The sequence below is a fragment of the Bos grunniens genome, chromosome 8 (genome assembly GCF_055505025.1).
Source record: "Bos grunniens cultivar Pamir isolate PY7600 chromosome 8, Bosgru_T2T1.0, whole genome shotgun sequence".
NCBI classification, from domain to species: Eukaryota; Metazoa; Chordata; class Mammalia; order Artiodactyla; family Bovidae; genus Bos; species Bos grunniens.
The window spans coordinates 101,163,289-101,183,712 of NC_141172.1; the positions used below are offsets into that span (position 1 = coordinate 101,163,289).

The 20,424-nt window shown below is 40.8% G+C and overlaps 1 protein-coding gene across 3 annotated transcripts in view; it reads right to left on the minus strand.

The window, feature by feature from the left end:
• SUSD1 (sushi domain containing 1) overlaps positions 1-20,424 on the minus strand; it is a 136,984-nt gene that overhangs the window by 105,522 nt on the left and 11,038 nt on the right. For all 3 annotated transcript variants that reach the window (XM_086414540.1, XM_086414542.1, XM_086414541.1), the window contains exons 2-5: positions 15,842-15,961; positions 13,296-13,451; positions 2,241-2,393; positions 1,218-1,397 (exon numbers count right to left, since the gene is read on the minus strand). In XM_086414540.1, the coding sequence (XP_086270666.1) occupies positions 1,218-1,397; positions 2,241-2,393; positions 13,296-13,451; positions 15,842-15,961 (609 nt within the window). The remainder of the gene's footprint in view (positions 1-1,217; positions 1,398-2,240; positions 2,394-13,295; positions 13,452-15,841; positions 15,962-20,424) is intronic.

The window sequence follows — 20,424 nt, forward strand, 5'->3', positions numbered from 1 at the left end:
TGAATATCAAAAAGAATAGGAAACTTAAACAGGACCAGTAAGTATTCTTTTTTTTTTTTTTTAATATCCCAAGGACTACCTCTCCCCAAGTGCCACATCCAGATGGTTTTCCAGATGAAGTCTTCAAAAATCCTGTTTATTGTATTCCAGAGAATATAGAAAGAAGGAAATGCTTTCACTTTCTTTTCTCAAAATCTAGAATAACATTAATAACTATACCACCAAAGATAGCATAGAAAAGAAAATAGACCAATCTTACTTATGAATATCAATGCAAGAATTTTAGATACAATTTAGCAAATATAATCCAGACTGAAAGAATAAAACACCAAAGACCCAGAAGAATCCATTCCAGCAACTAGCATTGATCATTATTAGGAAATTTAATAATATAAACCAACATATAACTGAGGAGAAAAGTATACATGATCACCTTAATACATGCTTAAAAGACATGATAAAAATAATACAAACCCCAGTAAAATGGAAATAGATAAATACTTCCTTAATATCATGTATATATAGCCGAAAACTGGTAACATGATGAAAAGACAAAAGTAGAAAACAAACCAGAAACCAACACCATCACAAAAGCAGGAGTATACCAGAATGATTAAGCATACAACCCCAGAAACTAGAATTTTGAGTTCAAACTTCAGCTCTATCACTAGTTCAATAACCTCAAAGTACTTAACTTTTCCATGCCTCAGTTTTTCCATCTGTAAAGTGCGATAATAATAGTACACATTCATAGGGATATTGTAAGGACTGAATGAGTGCTTAGAACAGAATTTAGCACATAGCACTCTTTCAGGGTACATAAAAGCATAACTAGATGTAGGTAACATCAGAAAGCCAAAATCACGAATGATAATGAAATACTCAAACCACTCCCATGAAAGTCAGGAATAAGGAAAGAAAATTCAAAGTCAATACTACTACTTAAACCTTTGCTCTGAAAACACTAGCTAAGTGGTCAGTTAAGAGAAAAACATGACTATTGTAAACATGGGAAAATGAAAGATGGAATTATCATCATTAGCAGATGATATTATTCCTTTAAATACCAAGAGAACCAACTGAAACCTAGTAGAATCAATAGGAAATTATTGGATTTATTTAATTCATTCATTATCCCAAGAAGAGATTTAGACAGAAATAAGAAAACAGCCTCCAGATGCTATAAGCTGGGAAGCTGGACCTCAGCAAAAACTCACCTTGGCAATTTAATTTGGGGGACTCCCACGTGCCCATGGCTGTGCAGCTTGAAGCTGTATCTTCTGAGTCACTGAAGAATCCTTCTTTGCAAGCGTAATGAACCTGACTGCCAAGTCTAGAGGTATAATTTCCTATGATATAGCCACCTGGAATCTCAGGAGGGGTCCCACAGTCTATTTCTGAAAATAAATTAACGTCAAACTTGTTACTACATAAACGTGTATTTTCAAAATACATAATCTTTTTCCATCTTCACTTTATCCTCTCTTCCCTCACACATACACACTCGAGTCATATTTTAAAATAGACTGACTCATTTCTACAAGACTTTGGGCACGTTTCCACTGAGTGTCTCTATTCAGTTATCTGGTCTTCCACAAGTAACAGCACAAAACTGAAAGGATCTGGCAATCAACTCTCGCTAATTTACACTAACTAAAGACAAGCCTATGGGCTTTCCTGGTGACTCAGGGGTAAAGAACCCACCGGCCAATGCAGGAGACGTGAGTTCGATCCCTGAGTCAGGAAGATCCCCCTGAAGAAGGAAATGGTAACCCACTCCAGTATCCTTGTCCGGGAAATGCCACGGACAGGAGACTGGTGGGCTACAGTCAACAGGGCTGCAAAAAAGTCAGACATGACTTAGGGACTAAACAACAACGGAGAGACGCCTAGCCCAACAAAGTATAAATTTCGTTTTGCACAATATCCTAAAATATATAAGCCTTTCAACTTCCTTGGTAACTTTTGAGATGCTGGTCCTTACCAGATTAGCTGTGTTTACTATCTAATATAATGGTTAATATCTGAATATCTATTAACTACAAAAACCCCTAAAGTTTTTTTTAACTTTAATATAGCCCCCTCTATCATGACTATTACTTAATTTTATAGGTTATAAATATGCAAAACACAAATTCCCACCAACATCCTCCACACAGACTCCTAGACTTAGGCTCAGAGCAGGAGAGTCATCAACAGACTCTCACCTTTGGATGCTGCATTCTTTGGCAGGAACCCACCTGTGCATGACGTGGCATCTCTGGTCGGATGGAAAGGCTCAGGCCCACCTTTTGGCAAGTACCCATCCATACAGTAGCATTCGTAGCTCCCACGAGTGTTCACACACCGTCCTCCACGCCTGCACCGGCTGGAAACCTCACACTCATCTATGTCTTGAGACCCATACAAGAAGGGAGAGAAAAACAAAAAGGAGAAAAGGGTTGGACATTGTGACAGCCATTTCTTCTTTGTGGTGGGGGATTTAACTTTTTATTTTGTATTGAGGTAAAGCCAAGTATCAATATTGCGATAGTTTCAAGTGAATAGAGAAGGGACTCGCCCATACATATACTTGTATCCATTCTCCCCCAACTCCCCTCCCATCCAGGCTGCCACATAACACTGAGCAGAGTTCCCTAAACTAGATAGTAGGTCCTTGTAGGTTATCCGTTTTAAAAATAGCAGTGTGTACATGTCCATCCCAAACTCCCAAACTATCCCTTTCCCTACCCCCCAGCAACCATAAGATTATTCTCAAAGTTTGTGAGTCTCTGTTTCGTAAGTTCATTTACATCATTTTTTTTAGATTCCACATATACAGGATGTTGTATGCTATTTCTCCTTTTCTGTCTGACTTACTTCACTCATTGTGACAATCTCTAGATCCACCCATGTTGCTGCAAATGGCATTATTTTGTTCTTTTTAACAGCTGAGTAATATTCCATTGTGTATATGTGGCACATCTTCTTTATCCATTCTTCCTGATAGCCACTTCTCACACTCTCAATCTACACTTTTAAGCAGATGCATTTGTTTGTAACTATATCACAAATTTGTTGTACTCCTTAAGAGTTCTTCTGCTGTGTCCTTCATATCATAGGCACCAAGAGGTGCTCAATAAATATTTGTCAATGTGTTCTGAAAACTTATAAAAGCCAAAAACTATTACCAACTCTCTTGACAAACCAACAAAATGAACCCAAAAAAGTATGCTAAAAATTAAATTACTATAAAATAAGGCTGGCATCAACTTCATGTTAAAATATCTGAAGAACTCCTAATACAAAACAGCTTAGACCAGAGTGAAAAATGTTTCATGAGCATAAAGCAAGAAGAAAAGAAGCCACTTAGAAGGGTCTCACTAATTTTACCAAGACCAGAAGTGCTTAAAACAGCCTTCAAGAAGGATAAGACATGCTTCTTAGCAGACTTTTCCCTTTGATTGAAGATTGCCAGTGGTAGCAGGTACAGGAGTAAAAACCACACAATCATTCAGAGGCTGAAAAAAAGAAATCTTTCTGCAAGTTAGCAGTTTTTACCCTCAGATTTGGCTTAGTGAACAAAATTTAAAGCTTTAGAAACTCCATCAGAGCCACAGACACACCAATTTCACTTAGAGAAAGAAAAGTACCTTAAGTAAAAGGGGACTTTTTCCAGGACATTTGCCAGAACTATCAGGGGGACAGAGGACAGGAGGGGCAGTGTGACTGAAGAAAATCTGGTTATTCCCAGACTCTGGGATTTCAAAGACGTGTAGTTTTGGAAGAACTGATATTGTTGATGATGTTGTTGTTGTTATTCAATTGCTAAGTCCTATCCAACTCTTCGGAGAAGGCAATGGCACCCCACTCCAGTACTTTTGCCTGGAAAATCCCATGGACCGAGGAGCCTGGTGGGCTGCAGTCCATGGGGTCGCTAGAGTTGGAAACGACTGAGCGACTTCAGTTTCACTTTTCACTTTCATGGATTGGAGAAGGAAATGGCAATCCACTCCAGTGTTCTTGCCTGGAGAATCCCAGGGACGGGGAAGCCTGATGGGCTGCCGTCTATGGGGTCGCACAGAGTCGGACATGACTGAAGCGACTTAGCAGCAGCAGCAGCAGTCCAACTCTTTGCAACCCCGTGGACTGCCAGGCTCCTCTGTCTTCCACTATCTCTCAGAGTTTGATCAAATTCATGTCCATTGATGCTATCTAATCATCTCATCCTCTGTCGCCCCCTTCTCTTTTTCCCTTTAGTCTTTCCCATCATCAGGGTCTTTTCCAATGAGTCAGCTCTTTGCATCTGGTGGCCAAAGTACTAGAGCATCAGCTTCAGCATCAGTCCTTCCAATGAATATTCAGGACTGATTTCCTTTAGAATTGACAGGCTTGATCTCCTTGTAGTCCAAGGAACTCTCAAGAATCTTCTCCAGCACCACAATTCAAAAGCATCAATTCTTTAGCACTCAGCCTTTTTTATGGTCCAACTCCCACACCCATACATGAACTACTGGAAAAACCATAGCTTTGACTAGACGGACCTCTGTCGGCAAAGTGACATCTCTGCTTTTTAATATATTGTCTAGGTTTGTCATAGCTTTTCTTCCCAGGAGTAAAATTCTTTTAATTTCATGATTGCAGTCACTGTATCCAATAATTTGGGAGCCCAAGAAAATAAAATCTGTCACTGCTTCCACTTTTTCCCCTTCTATTTACCATGAAGTGATGGGACCAGCTACCAAGATCTTAGTTTTGGAATACTGAGTTTTAAGCCAGCTTTTTTACTTTCCTCTTTCACCTTCATCAAGTGGCTCTTTAATTCCTCTTCACTTTGTGCCATTAGAGTTGGTGTCATCTGCATATCTGATGTTGTTGATATTTCTCCTGGCAATCTTGATTCCAGCTTGTGCTTCATCTAGCCCGGCATTTTGAATGATGTGCTCTGCATAGTAGTTAAACAGCAGAGTGACAATACACAGCCTTATCATACTCCTTTCCCAATTTTGAAGCACTCAGTTGTTCCATGTAAGGTTCTAACTGTTGCTTCTTGACCCACATACAAGTTTCTCAGAAGACAGGTCAGGTGGTCTGGTATTCCCATCTCTTTAAGAATTTTCCACAGTTTGTTGTGTTCCACACAGTCAAAGGCTTTAGTGTAGTCAATGAAGAAGAAGTAGATATTCTTCTGGAATCCCCTTGTTTTCTTCATGATCCAACAAATGTTGGCAATCTGGTCTCTGGTTTCTCTGCCTTTTCTAAACTCAGCTTGTACATCTGGAAATTCTCAGTTCACTGCTGAAGCCTCACTTGAAGGATTTTGAGCATATCCTTGCTAACATATGAAATAAGTGCAACTGTAGTTTGAGCATTCTTTGGCATTGCCCTTCTTTGGGACTGGAATGAAAATTGACCTTTTGCAGTCCTGTGGACACTGCTGAATTTTCCAAATTTGCTGGCATATTGAATGCAGCACTTTCACAGCATCATCTTTTAGGATTTGAAATAGCTCATCTGGAGCTCTGTCACCTCCACTAGCTTTGTTCATAGTGATGCTTCCTAAGGCCCACTTAACTTGACACTCCAGGATGTCTGGCTCTAGGTGAGTGACCACACCATCATGGTTATCCAGGTCACTGAGACCTTTTTTGTATAGTTCTTCTGTGTTCTTACCACCTCTTCTTAATCTTACCATTTTTGTCCTTTATCATGCCCATCCTTGCATGAAATGTTCTCTTGATATCTCCAATTTTCTTGAAGAGATCTCTAGTCTTTCCCATTCTATTGTTTTCCTCTATTTCTTTGCAGGGTTCACTTAAGAAGGCCTTTTCATCTCTCTTTGCTGTTCTCTGGAACTCTGTATTCAGTTGGGTATTACGTTCCCCTTTCTCCTTTACCTTTTGCTTCTCTTCTTTCCTCAGCTATTTGTAAAATCTCCTCAGACAACCACTTTGCCTTCTTGCATTTCTTTTCTTTGACAAATATTCTAATTTTCCAGTAAAGTCTTTTTTCCCCCCAAAAAACTAACACTATCATTTCATTTAAAAAATAAAATATAACATTTTAACAATGCCCCCACCCAAAAGGAAGAATATAATCTCAGAATCCTTTCATATTTCTGTTTAGTGATTTTATTAAAATTCACTATAGTCTTTATTGGAGAAGGCAATGGCACCCAACTCCAGCACTCTTGCCTGGAAAATACCATGGACGGAGGAGCCTGGTAGGCTGCAGTCCATGGGGTCGCTAGGAGTCGGACAGGACTGAGCGGCTTCACTTTCACTTTTCACTTTCATGCATTGGAGAAGGAAATGGCAACCCACTCCAGTGTTCTTGCCTGGAGAATCTCAGGGACGGGGGAGCCTGGTGGGCTGTCGTCTATGGGGTCACACAGAGTCGGACACAACTGAAGCAACTTAGCAACAAATAGTCTATATACTAGTCTGTTTGGTTTTGGGTTTTGGACCAAGGAATACCTACCTCATTGCTAGCTGGTTGTTGTCTGGGAAACAGTAATTCATTCAGTTGCTGGAGGAGACCCAAGGGACCAATTCTGATCAACCTACATCTTTGGGAAACTGTGTGGGAAATGGGCTCCAGTGATGGCTGTCAACATCTCTTCCCTTCCTTTCTTGCCTCTCCGCCCATCAAGAATGGAATCCATTTCCCCTCCTCTTGAGCTGGTCTTGAGACTGGCTTTGTCCAACGGAACTTGGCAGAAGCAACATGGCGCCTGCTCTGGACATCGCCTTAGACGATGCCTGGCAGCTTCCTCTCTCCCTCAGCTGGAATCCAGCGTCCACGCTACAGAAAACCCAGGCTACCGTGTTTGAGAGACAGGCCGGTCAGAGAGGCCCTAAAGACGAGATACCGCATGAGGGAGAACTAAGGTGGCCTGCTTGACAGCTAGAATCAAAGTCCAGGTGACGCTAGTGGTAAAGAATCCACCTGCCAACACAGGAGACGCAAGAGACATGGATAGAGCTCCTGGAGTAGGAAATGGCAACCCACTCCAGTATTGTCTGGAAAATTCCATGCCATGGTCAGAGGAGCCTGGAGAGCTACAGTCCATAGGGTCGCAAAGAGTCGGACACAGCTGAACACACACACACACACACACACACCCCCCAACCGGGCCGTATGTGAGACAGGCCTTCTTTCATCAGCCACCTAATCCAGCCACCACTTGAATACGTGCATACAAGTGACAAAACCGCCTAGCCACAGAATTGCAACAAATAATCCATTGTTGTTTTAAACCACTAAATCTGGGGGCAGTTGTGGGCTGGGAGGAGTAGAGTTACTCAGTAAGAAATAACCAAGACACTCCTGACGTAGGAAGAGATGCTGAAATCCAAATTAGGTGAAGAAGATACTGTATTAATGAAAAAGGGAATTTCTGAGGGGAAAAAAAAATGAAGTCTTGGAAATTAAAAACAAAATGCAAATGCCAAAAATAAAAGCTCAATAGAGGCACTGAAAATAAATTCGCAAATTTCAACTCAAGGAATTCTCTAAAACACATAGAAAAAGTAATTATTTAAGACAGAAACTATGGGACAAAAAAATTATATGAGGACAGACCCAAAACATTCAATATCTATTTAAAAGGAATTATGGAAGAAAATGGAGTATATATATAAAAATTTAATATCAAAAGAAAAACTGCACCAGTTTTGTATTCAAATAAAAATAGCCTTTTAAGGTGACAGGTATGAATGTTGAAAAATGAGTCATTCTGGGTTTCAGGGAAGAAGAGAAAAATCTATAAACCTCCTGAGAGAAGGGAATAGTAATTTATGAGGAAAAGAGAAGCAATCTGACCCAGGACTTCTTGTCTGAAACACTAAATGCCAGATAGTACAGGAGTAATATGTACAGAGTTCTAAGGAAAAGAGAGCAAAACATTGTGCTATATTTAAGGAAAGGAGTGACATTTTAGAACATGAATGATCTCAAGAACCACACTACTGACAAAAAAAATCAGAATAAATATTGTCAAGAAAGGAGAAGACGTCATAAAACACAACAAAGGGTGGTGAGAAGTGAAACCAGTCAAACAAACATTGTTTTTTGCTCTTTTTTCTATAGTTGTATTGACTTATCTACTTTCGGCTGTGCCGGGTCTTTGTTGCTCTGTGGGCTTTTCCTCTAGTTGCCCTGAACAGGGGCTACTCTCTAGTTGAGGTGTCCAGGTTTCTCATCACTGTGGCCTTTGCTGTTTCGGAGCAGGGAGCACAGGCTCTAGGGAGCACGGCCTCTAGGGAGCACGGGCTCTAAGGAGCACAGACTTCAGCAGTTGCAGCTCCCAGGCTCTAGAGCACAGGCTCAATAGCTGTGGCACATGGGCTTATTTGCATGCGGGATCTTCCCAGACCAGGGATCAAACCCGTGTCTCCTGAACTGGCAGGCAGATTCAACTGAGCCACAAGGCAAACCCAACGGACATTGTTGATAACAAAATCATGGAAGTTTGGGTAACTGTTAAGAAAGGATTCTTAAAATCAATCTCAATCTAGTACGAAGTTTAGAAATGATTTCAGCACTGTGTTCCTAGACTGGATCCATCATCTTAGCTTAGTAAGATTTTTTTTTCCCACTGAGGAATTTGTAAAATGTGTTTACGTATACATTTTTAACACAGAAACCATTTTCCAGCCTGTCCACCTGCCCCAGATTCCTACAAAGGTAGTGAGTAGGAATAAATTAATTTTTCAGGAGCTACTAAAAGTAAAAGGTCCAAGTATTATAAGGCAAAAATGCAGTGGTATGGAAAACACTTGGAGCTTCTAGCTACTGATTAGCTCTGTATGAGTCACTGCAGGCATTAATCCGTTTTCTTTGTGTACAGTCATTCAACAGCCTAATAACAATAATTGTTATAATGACTGTTAATAACGATAACTCCTGCATGGCATCTTGTGCATGTCAAGCACTGTTCTAAACACTTCGTCATTTATTCATGATTATTTTCCATCTTATTTATTCTTCACAAAACCCCTGAGAAGTTGATGCTATTATTATCCCCATTTTACAGATGAAGTAACTGAAGGTTAACTGAAGTAACTTCAGGTTAACCTGAAGCCACACAGGTTAAACAGTGGAAAGGCTAGAATCAGAAGCCATGTGTCTGGCTTCTGAGACCATATCCGTAAACACTACACCACACTGTTTCTTCCTTTACAATCTAATTGTAACATCATCCAATCAGTAATTCTCTGTCTCATCCACAGAGATTGTCAGGAACATCAGTTGCCTTAAGGAAGTCTAGATGTATTTACCATATATCACTGAGATGAGTACGACATGATTTTCACATTTAATCCTCTGCTACTTCCTAATGCTCCCAAAGAATACCTTTACTAAACTGTTCTAGGTCTTGACTGGATAGACATGTTAAGCTCAACAGGACAAACTCTCCATGTAGTGGTAGATCCCATTGGGTCTCCAAGGTTATAACATGTTTGCTTGTCAAGAAAAAAATGTTCTGAGCAACCATATTAACATAGTTAACTAATCAAGGGAGAAATTCCCTATGCCTCATTCTATATATAATATTATTTAACTTTACCCACAGCCAGAACCATTCTTTGGTAGAAAATAAAGCAAAACCGAGCAAGACACTCTGACCTCATCCCAGAGCCCTGGATGTTCTATATTTAAAATTCTTTCATGGATTTGAAAGTCAAACAGACCCAGGTTGGAGAATTGATTCTGCTACCTACTAGTTCTACTAATGTCTGTTCTTTAAACTTTCTAAACCACTTCTATAAAATGAAGTTCATTATAGTAGGGTTTTTTGGCACAAATTAAATAAAACATGTGGAAAGCACTTAACACAGTGCCTGCTTGATCTTTGGTCCTCAATACTTGTTAGCCAATATGTGAATGGGCCTCGCCTCTCTACTGACTCAGCTCTCCCTAGAGCACAAGCCACTCCTAACCCACACCTGACCCTGACCATGAACAATGAGCATGCTGGCAGGGGAGTGGCCACACGGCTTGTTGATTTAAATGCTAGATTTCAGTTCAGTTCAGTTCAGTGGCTCAGCCGTGTCTGACTTTTTGCGACCCCATGGACTGCAGCACGCCAGGCCTCCCTGTCCATCACCAACTCCCGGAGTCCACTCAAACCCATGTCCATCGAGTCGATGATGTCATCCAACCATCTCATCCTCTGTCTTCCCCCTTCTCCTCCTGCCCTCAATCTTTCCCAGCATCAGGGTCTTTTCCAATGAGTTAGCTCTTTGCATCAGGTAGCCAAAGTATTGGAGTTTCAACCTCAACATCAGTCCTTCCAATGAACACCCAGGACTGATCTCTTTTAGGATGGACTGGTTGGATTTCCTTGCAGTCCAAGGGACTCTCAAGAGTCTTCTCCAACACCATTGTTCAAAAGCATCAATTCTTCAGTGCTCAGCTTTTTTTATACTCCAACTCTCACATCCATACATGACTACTGGAAAAACCATAGCCTTGACTAGACAGACCCTTGTTGGCAAAGTAATGTCTCTGCTTTTTAATATGCTGTCTAGGTTAGTCATAGCTTTCCTTCCAAGGAGCAAGCGTCTTTTAATTTCATTGCTGCAATCGCCATCTGCAGTGATTTTGGAGCCCCAAAAAACAAAGTCAGCTGCTGTTTCCACTGTTTCCCCATCTATCTGCCATGAAGTGATGGGACCAGATGCCATAATCTTAGTTTTCTGAATGTTGAGCTTTAAGCCAACTTTTTCACTCTCCTCTTTGATTTAAATGCTCTAAAACAGAGGCCACAGTCCCTCCTCAAACACCAAATTCAGCTCAGAAACCTTTATCTTAGGAAGCCACATTAGAGGAACACAAACATCCATTTAAGATGGGGACTGTTATTGATATTATCCAGTGTTGGCAAGGATGTGAAGAAATGAAGACCATCATGAGGGACAATAACGCCTTTCTTTGTCCAGGCCTCCGGCATTTTGGAATGCCCTCACGCTGCAAGTGCCATAGAGCTTCTTCCCCTGGGTTGTGGCTCATCGCAAAGTTTTCATGATCGCCAGGAGTCGTTCCAGGGGCAGCCTGGGGACCAGAACGTCTGTGGGTTCTCCAGCACTAGAACTGCTGCAGCTCAGCCCTCATCTATACTCAATGACATCCAAGGAGGCCTACCTGCAACAGCTCCTGAACTTGACTTGAACCCTGCAGAGTACAATGAACAGCAAGTCACAGGAATTTCTCAGAATTCAAGAACTGGGATTTATAATCTTCCGGTTCCAGGCAAGCACTAGATAACTGCTGATACCCCAAAACTTGCTAAAGCTTCTGCCCTACCTAAAGTCCACTAGTGTTTCTGTGAAACTGTGATTCTGGAAGAAACTCAGTGTCATCAAGAAAAGTCATCCATCAGGTTTTACAAAGTAATAAATAAAGGCCTCAAAAAAAAAAAAAAGTAATTGGAATAACTGCCATTGGATATGAGGTTTCTTTTGAGGGTTAAAGGGAGGTTCTAAAATCAGATAGTGGAGATTGTTGCACAACTTTTTTGAATTATACTGAAAACCACTGAATTGTACCCTTGAAAAGAGGGCATTTTGTGGTTTAATGAATTATACCTCATTTTTTTTTAAAGGGGAAGGTCACCAAATAATTATAAGAAGTAGAATAAATAGAAGCAGAGCCTAGATAAGGATTTTGTTCCAGGAAGGTCAGTTCTTCCTAAGCTAACATCTATTTGGCCCTTGCATATAATATTTCTTTCTTTCTTTTTCTTCTTCGTATCCTTTAAAAAACATGATGCATCCTTGGAAACTATACTGAAATATACTGTTACAAAATTTTTCCTGTCAAACTCCCACAGACTTGAAAACACAATTTCAGGTGTTAAGTCCTCCGGAAAGCACCACATCTCTCACCCACTTCCAAGGTAAGTGCCTCCAAGGATTCCAGACTCTGGAAAGTGCCCTCTGCTTACTCATGACTAATACATTATACTGAAATTAGCTGTCTGCCATCACCTCCTACTAGCACAGCCTTGGCACGTAGGAAGCGCATGAAAAATGTATATTGAATGAACCATCATCTTCCAAGTTTTTTTTTTTAAGGCACCTAATTTAATTCTGCAACACTGCACTTCTGCAATCATGTAGGAAGTAATCTGCTACCTAAAACAACAAGATATTATAAAATGTTTTCTCTGAGGGAACGTGCTCATTCATGCCAAGAATAAATCAAATGTACCCTTTGAGGGAATTTTACCTTGGTACAGGTCAAGAGGAAGAATGAATCAGAGCATCAGAACCTGAGGTTCCTGGGAAAAAGATAAAAAATTCTTTCCTCTCTCTTTGTGTCTCCCCCAAACCTTTAAATATCACAAAGCTTTTTAAGAAGAATCACTGTGCCTGCTAAGTCGCTCCTGTCCTGTCCAACTCTTTGTTATGCTATGGACTGTAGCCTGCCAGGCTCCTCTGTTCATGGGATTCTCCCAGCAAGAATACTGGAGTGGGTTGCCATGACCTCCTCAAGAAGAATCATTAAGTCTACACAAAACCATCTTAGAACCAGGAGTCTTTTCTTGCCTTTCCTCCTCATTACTGTTCAAAGATTTCCTTAGAAAATCCAAGAGCTATATTATCATGACATACAATCATGAAAATAATAACAGGAGCTACTGAAAATTAGAAGGCCTTTGCCCATCCCTTTTATTTGACCAACATATGTCCAAAACCTGACCTTCAAAGCTACTGAGATCCTAAGAGTTGTGCTCCTCACTCAGCTTATTCCTCCAGGAGACAAGCCCACAACTCTAATAGGTGCATCATAGAGCTCATCCCTGGGGCTGTATGCACAGAGCTGGCGAGTACCACAGTCACTCCAAAGGCTACTGCAGATGGCACGCCATCTCAAAGAATCTCTCCTTGCTGTTTGTTATGAAACATTTCAGACACACAGAACAAGCGAAAAAATATTACAGTCTCCTCTAGTTCTACCTCCACCCCCAAGATTCAACAATCATTCACATTTTGCCATTTAAAGTATCTTATAGATAAACACTACATCAGATGCTTCATAATAACACTCCTAGATACTTTAGCACGCAGCTCCCAAAATAAGAATATTATCCTAAAATACTACAATACAGCTATTCTTTCTAACAAAATGAACAATAATTCCCTGATACTAATACTCAGTCCATGTCCAAATATCCCCCATCAATAAAGGAGAGTCCCTTCCTTAAATCACACCCCATCCTGGCCCTGCCCTCTCCCTCCTCCACATCCCAGGTACCAGGTACCCTCGGCCATCACCACGATGCCATCTGCAACCCCCTTCCTGAGTACCTGTGCAAAAGGTGCCGTCATTGGGGATGAACGTCTTGTTGTTGTTTGTGGCTCGATATCCTTCCAGGCAAATGCAATAAAAGCCTCCGGGTATGTTGTGGCAAGATGTGTGGTTCCCACAGACCACACTGGCTCCATACTGGCACTCATCTTTATCTGTGGGTACATTGAGACAAAGCACAGAAAGGGCTGTCACTCCATACCACGATCAACTACCCAGACTGTTCTCCTGTGCTATGGACTTGGGAATCAATATTCTATGACAACAGCAGAAAGATCTATTTCCCCAGCCTCTCCTCTGCTCACTGTACTTCTCAGACTCCGGGACATGGGCCACTCGTCGTCGCATGCCAAGTATGTACGAAACCACAAGAGAAACTCAACATCTCTTTCTGATAGCCCATCCTACTTGAAGACTGGGAGATAGAGATGCTTTCTGAACTTCTCCACACTTAAAAAGATCTTGTCATAGGCCTGGGAGGGGAAAATCCAGCAGAATCCCACTTTTCCAGCTCAGCCATTCTCTTGCCTTTTTTTACAAAAATCAAAGTAGGATGATTTTGCATCCAATGATTAACTGGAAAATCTGTTACTTCTGAGTCACCAGGACACACAATGGAATTAGTGCTCAAGCCTCATCTGGGGGCAGGGCTAATACTGTGGCAGAAGCAGCTCCTGCTGATCCTTAGTGATCCATATAAACAATGTTAAGCACCCAGTGAGGAGGGGCTGGAACCTGGGATGAGACCACAGGACCTGCCCTGACTATTTCTAATTCAATCGTTTGACATCAATGTCAAATGAACATAAACCTCCCTCCTGTCCTCCAGCTCAGGGGTCAGCAAACTTTTTCTGTCACAGGCCAGTCATGGGTCTCCGGTTGCAACTGCTCATCCATACTTTGGATCATAAAAGCACAGAGAGTCAGTAAACAAATTAAGACCCTATTACAAAAACAGGCAGCAATGAAGTCTGGCCCCCAGGTTAGAATTCACTCACTCTGCCTTAGACTATACCATCAGAGGAAACTCTTGTGGCCAATTTCTCTTACATCCTTTGAGAGGTGATCTATCCAGCTAGTTTTTTGCGGGGAGGATATCATCTGCTGAGAAACTGGAGTTTTTTGTCACTTAGTGTTTTATTACACTACTGGTCCACTCACAACAGTTCAATTGCCTCTCACAATTGCACACAATTCCTGCTAACCCAAGAGCACCCCACACTCCGTTCAAAATCTGGTAGGTTTTTTCTTTCATTTCCCTTATATTATCTTTTTAAATTTTAATTAAATCTATTCATCATTAAAACTATCTGTGGTTAAAAGATCTGACTAAGAACACAGAGAGGCAAAATGGACCCTCAAGCCATAGCCAGGTCAAGTGTCCTGGCTTACTAAGCAGGGCACGGGGGTTTCAGACACAAGTCCACCTGCCCATAAGATGGAATATTCTTTTGCTATTGTTCCTGCGGCATATCTCCCCTGCAGACTTCATCAGAAGGGACATATGGGTTTGTAGGAGATTCTAGAGTTCTTAGGTCCCATGACTTAGCATTGGCACATCTGTGATCTAACCTGCAACGTATGGTGTGGTCTCAGCACACCAGTTATTGGAATATGTAGTATATAGTGTTTTTATCCTAAACAGAGAGGGTCAGGAAGGCCCAACTCCAGCCTGCAGGAACAAGCAAAGTTGTGTGATTGTGAAAACATGTACCTGTGAAGTAGAATATGAGTTTTTGAACTCAGGATTTAATTGTTATTTTTCTTTAGGAAGCAAAAAAAAAAAAAAAAGATACCACAGTGAGGTGGTATACACTGTCAATTCACAGCTACAAGGCAAAACTATCCATATGTTCACTGCAGGTAACATGGATGCTGGGAGAAAACCATGATTATCCTAACATCCGTTACCGTAAAGTTGCTATGGAACTCTCTCTCTCTGAATTGGGCTTGAAGCTGGATATTATCTGACTCTTATGGCATGGTGGATTCTCTGAGACAAAAAATAATTTCAGATACTTCTAGTCTAAAGGAATGTGTATTTCTGTAAGTCATCCAAGAGCTTAAAGGGTCACAACTATAAAAAATTTGAAGGATGGATTTTGGTAGACATAAGACTCAAAGAAACAGTATTTCACCTATCAGCCAGAAAAGTTCAATAGGCAATTGTGCTTTGTTTTTCCTCATGGTACTAATAAAAATAGTTTTCTGTCAAAACAACTAGAGAAATTTAAAAAGACAATACTCACTCAAATTGCTAAGTTAAACCCAAGACTTAAAAACAGATTTCATATCTGTGTTAGGTCAGAGAGTTCCCAGAGTTTCAAGTTCAGTGATCTCTAACACGAGGGATAATTCCTTGTAAATGCTAAAGAAATGATATATCCAAACACTAAAACAGAGACTTACTGTAATTAATAAAACTTCTTATAATAAAAGCACATGAACAATAACAATGTTTTCCCCCCAAGGACACCAACTCTTTAATACTGGAGAATCTTGTTTCTTGATGAAGTTTTCAACTTAGCCAAGAGTCAGAACTTACCAATACAATGAGTCCTCCCATTGCCCACAAATCCATATTTGCAGATACAGATGCTTGTTGTTTCTCTTTTCAAGCAAGTAGCATGTTCATGGCAAGTGGCACAGATATCCGAATGGAAATCTGAATCATAAATTGCATATATCAGGAAAAGAACATTTCAATAATGTACTCTAGATGAGTCACATTTTTGGTAGCAGACATTTACAATGGAGAACCAACATTTGAATACCAAAATTATAAAGGGTTGATTTTATTCCATACTGTTCATACTGTTCATGGGGAGTTCTCACAGCAAGAATACTGGAGTGGTATACCATTTCCTCCTCCAGGGGACCAGTTTTGTCATTGACTACGCTAAAGCCTTTGACTGTGTGGTTCACAACAAACTGTGGAAAATTCTTAAAGAGATAGGAATACCAGACCACCTTACCTGCCTTCTGAGAAACCTGTATGCAGGTGAAGAAACAACAGAACTTGATATGGAATAATGGACTGGTTCCAAATTGGGAAAGGAGTACGTCAAGGCTATATATTGTCACCCTGCTTGTTTAACTTCTATGCAGAATATATCACGCAAAATGCTGGGCTGGATGAAGCACAAGCCAGAATCAAGATGCAAGGAGAAAAATCAATAACATAAAAAATGCAGATGATACCACTCTAGTGGCAGAAAGTGAAAAGGAATTAAAGAGCCTCTTGATGAGGATAAAAGAGGAGAATGAAAAGGTTGGCTTAAAACTCAACATTCAAAAAACCAAGATCATGGCATCAGATCCCATCACTTCATGGTAAATAGGAGAAAAGTGGAAGCAGTGACAGATTTTATTTTCTTGGCTTCAAAAACCACTGCAGATGGTGACTGCAATCGTGAAATTAAAAGACACTTGCTCCTGAGAAGAAAAGTGATGACAAATCTAGACAGTATATTAAAAAGCAGAGACATCACTTCCTAACAAAGGTCTGTCTAGTCAAAGCTATGGTTTTTCCAGTAGTTATATATGAGTGTGAGAGTTGGACCATAAAAAAGGCTGAGCACCCAAGAATTAATGCTTTTGAATTGTGGTGCTGGAGAAGACTCCTGAGAATCCACTGTACTGCAAGGAGATCAAACCAGTCAATTCTAAAGGAAATCAACCCTGAATATTCATTGGAAGGACTGATGCTGAAGTTGAAGCTCTAATACTTTGGCCACGTGACGCCAAGAACTGACTCAATGAAAAGACTCTGATGCTGGGAAAGACTGAAGGTAAAAGGAGAAAAGGACAGCAGAGGGTGAGATGGTTGGATAGCATCACTGACTCAGTGGACATGAATTTGAGCAAACTCTGGGAGACAGTGAAGGACAGGGAAGCCTGGTGTGCTGCAGTCCATGGAGGGGCAAAGAGTTGGACGTGACTTAGTGACTGAACAACAACAAAAGACCTTATTTCATCCTTAGAAATCTGCAATGGTTGCCCACTCCCCACAAGTAGAGTGCAAATTCTTCTACCTGGTATTCAGTGCTTCCATAAGTGTAACCCCAGACTAACTTCTGTAAGCCTCAATGCTTCCAAACTCAAATATACAGTGTTCTCCAGGAAAGAGGCCAACTGCTCTTTCCCACACAAACATGCTACCCACTGTCTTAGTTCATGCCCTAGTCATGATGTTCCTTCAGCTAGAATGTCTATCCTTCCCTCTCTGGCCAACTAGCACCTATTCTCATTTCAAGACCCCACTCTCCCTAGGGTGGTCCACATTCCTTCATTCTTTAGGAAAATTAAATGTATCTTCCTCTGTGCTCTCCTAATGCTTATACATTCCCATATCAAACATGTTAATTTGTCAATATATTCTATTCCATCTCTGTCTTCTCAGCTTGTTATTATGAATGAGCTTCTCAAGGACAGGAATTATGTCATTTGCCCACATATCATTATGGCGGGGCAAAAACATTCAGTATATTTTTATTGGCCAACTGGATAAAGGCACCTGCAGTCCTACTGCCTACAACTTAAAAAGCAAATGGGGAAATTCCCTGGGCATTAAGACTCCATGCTTCTACTGCAGGGGGCATAGGTTCAACCCCTGGTGGGGGAATTAAGATCCTGCAAGCTGTGCAGCATGACCAAAAAATAAAATAAACTACAATCAGATCGGATCAGATCAGTCGCTCAGTCGTGTCCAACTGTTTGCGACCCCATGAATCGCAGCACGTTATTTTTAAAAAGCAAATGGAGGGGAGAGGTACTCATCTACTGCCCTATCCATTTTGCTTTTAGGGAAAAAGTGGCAAATGTGTTTTAAATGTCAGTGAGACAATAACCAGTCCCAGGAGGATCACCAGATCCCAATTATTTAGATAAGGAGCAAAAATGTTTGGGGCTTAAATTCCTGAAACATCCAGATCTACCAGATGGCGATACATGGCCTAAGATCAAACAAGAATTTCTAGCCGAGGCTTTGTGGGAATATTATATTGCACTCCCAGTGTCTGTAATATCAGGAGTTGACCTAGGAAGGAGAACATTTCAGTATGGAATTTCACCTTAGTCTTGGCTCCATTACTACCCAGGTAATAAAGAGCCCACAGACTGCTCTAGGCATGAAACCAACCAAGAAAGGGCGACATACAAATATTCTTAATCAGGCTTGCTTTTTATTTTTTTAAACAAAATACAACACAAAAATGAGACAAGCCATGCTTATCACTAAGAAGTACTAAATTAACCAAAGGATATTTACAAATTTTATTATATCCCAAACTTTAAAGAAAAATGCAACAAACTTTAAAAAGTTAGAAATTATATAGGTCATACTGACTACCATGTAATAATATAATAAAATTACAAGATAAAACATAAGACTTGCATCCCCAAAAGTAAGCCTTCTTGTAAACTACAGAATAGTCTCCTAAATAATTATTGGAACAAAAAGAGGATATCAACATTGAAATGTTTAATACCAGACATAAAAGCTTATCTACTTCAGAAAAGCTGAGTTTGACATGTTTTTATATACTTTAAGAGAAAAAAGAAAAGCAGGCAGCCAGGAAGGGGATAGGGGAAAATATAATTTTAATGCAAGAAGCTTGAAGAAAGAAAAAACAAAGAGAGGCTGTGGGATAGGGGAGTTAGGACTTAGTAAAAAGATGTTAAAAAATTAGAAAATATATTCAAATTCTTTGAAAAAACTTTTGCCAAAGTCAGCCCATCATAAAGACTAGTAGTCAAATTCAAGATTGGTAAAGAAAAAAAAAAGAGTATATATACAAACATACAACTAAAATACATAAACAATTTCTTTTAAATTACAAATGAAAGACTTTCAATTAAACACAGCAGATTAAACACACTCACAACCCTCCACCCCCAAATTTAAAAATGACATTAAAGGACCAAGAAGGTATAAACCCTGGAAGAGAAGATGACAGCAGCCAAGGATGCTGACAATATTTCAGAAGATGAAAGAGATGGACATGTGGGAATTGACTGAGAGGAAGAATTAAAAGGAAAGAAAAAAGAAAGGAAGGAAGGGAGAAAGGAAGAAAGAGGGAAGGAGGGAAAAAAAGAATAATTAAAATAAAAATAAATAAAAGTCAACCAGAAAGGCTCAGGAATGAGGTCCCTAAGTGCCTCAGAATGCAAACATAAAGGGTAGGGCCTGAGAATTTAAGGAATAAGTGGAAAATATGGAGGAGTAGGTAAATGCCCAGATCCTCTAACTAACCCTGGCATAAGATGGAACGTTACAACCTGGAAAAATGCACCAGGAAGGTTCCAGTTATATGAGCAACAGACAGAGTTGAAGAGAGAGATGAGTCCCCACACTAAATGTCCACCAATATGGGGTAAATCTATTTAACCATTTTTAATACACAAGATGTGTGCCAGGCTACCAAAGGCTTCCCATACCACCTGCAGAAGAGCAAGTGGTTTCCAGAGAAAGTGGGACCTCAACGGAGGCCTCTTGTTCAGCCATAATTAGCCCACTCTGCAGGGCCTAGTAGGGAAAGCCTCTGAGTGCTAATTGCTTGTGGGACCAGGAGTGGGGAAGAAACCTATCCTAAAGAAAGGGGTAGGAAGCACAACCTCAATACAAGGAAGGGCAGCGGCTGGGGTGGGTTTGGGGCTGCTTCTGACCACACAATAGCATCCACCGATCAACAGCTCCTAGCTCAGTTAAGAATCACTAGAGGGCTTCTCCTGTGGTCCAGTGGTTGAGACTCTGCCTACCAACGCAGGGGACACCGGTTCCAGCCCTGGTCCCGGAAGATTCCACATGCTGGAGAGCACTAAGCCTCTGTGCCACAACGACTGAGCCCGAGCTCTAGAGCCTGAAAGCCACAACTACCGAGATCACGGGCGGCAACTACGGAAGCCCAAGAGCCTGTGGGCTCCGCAACAAGAGAAGCCACCACGATGAGAAGCCAGAGCAGCGCAACAGAATAGCGCCTGCTCACTGCAAGGAGAGAGAGCCTGCGCGCAGCAGCAGAGACACAGAACAACGGACAATTAATTCATCTTAAAAAAGAACCACTGGAGAAGAGCATAAATGTACACAATTAGTTTACAAAGTGATTTTAAAATTTAACAATGTTAAAT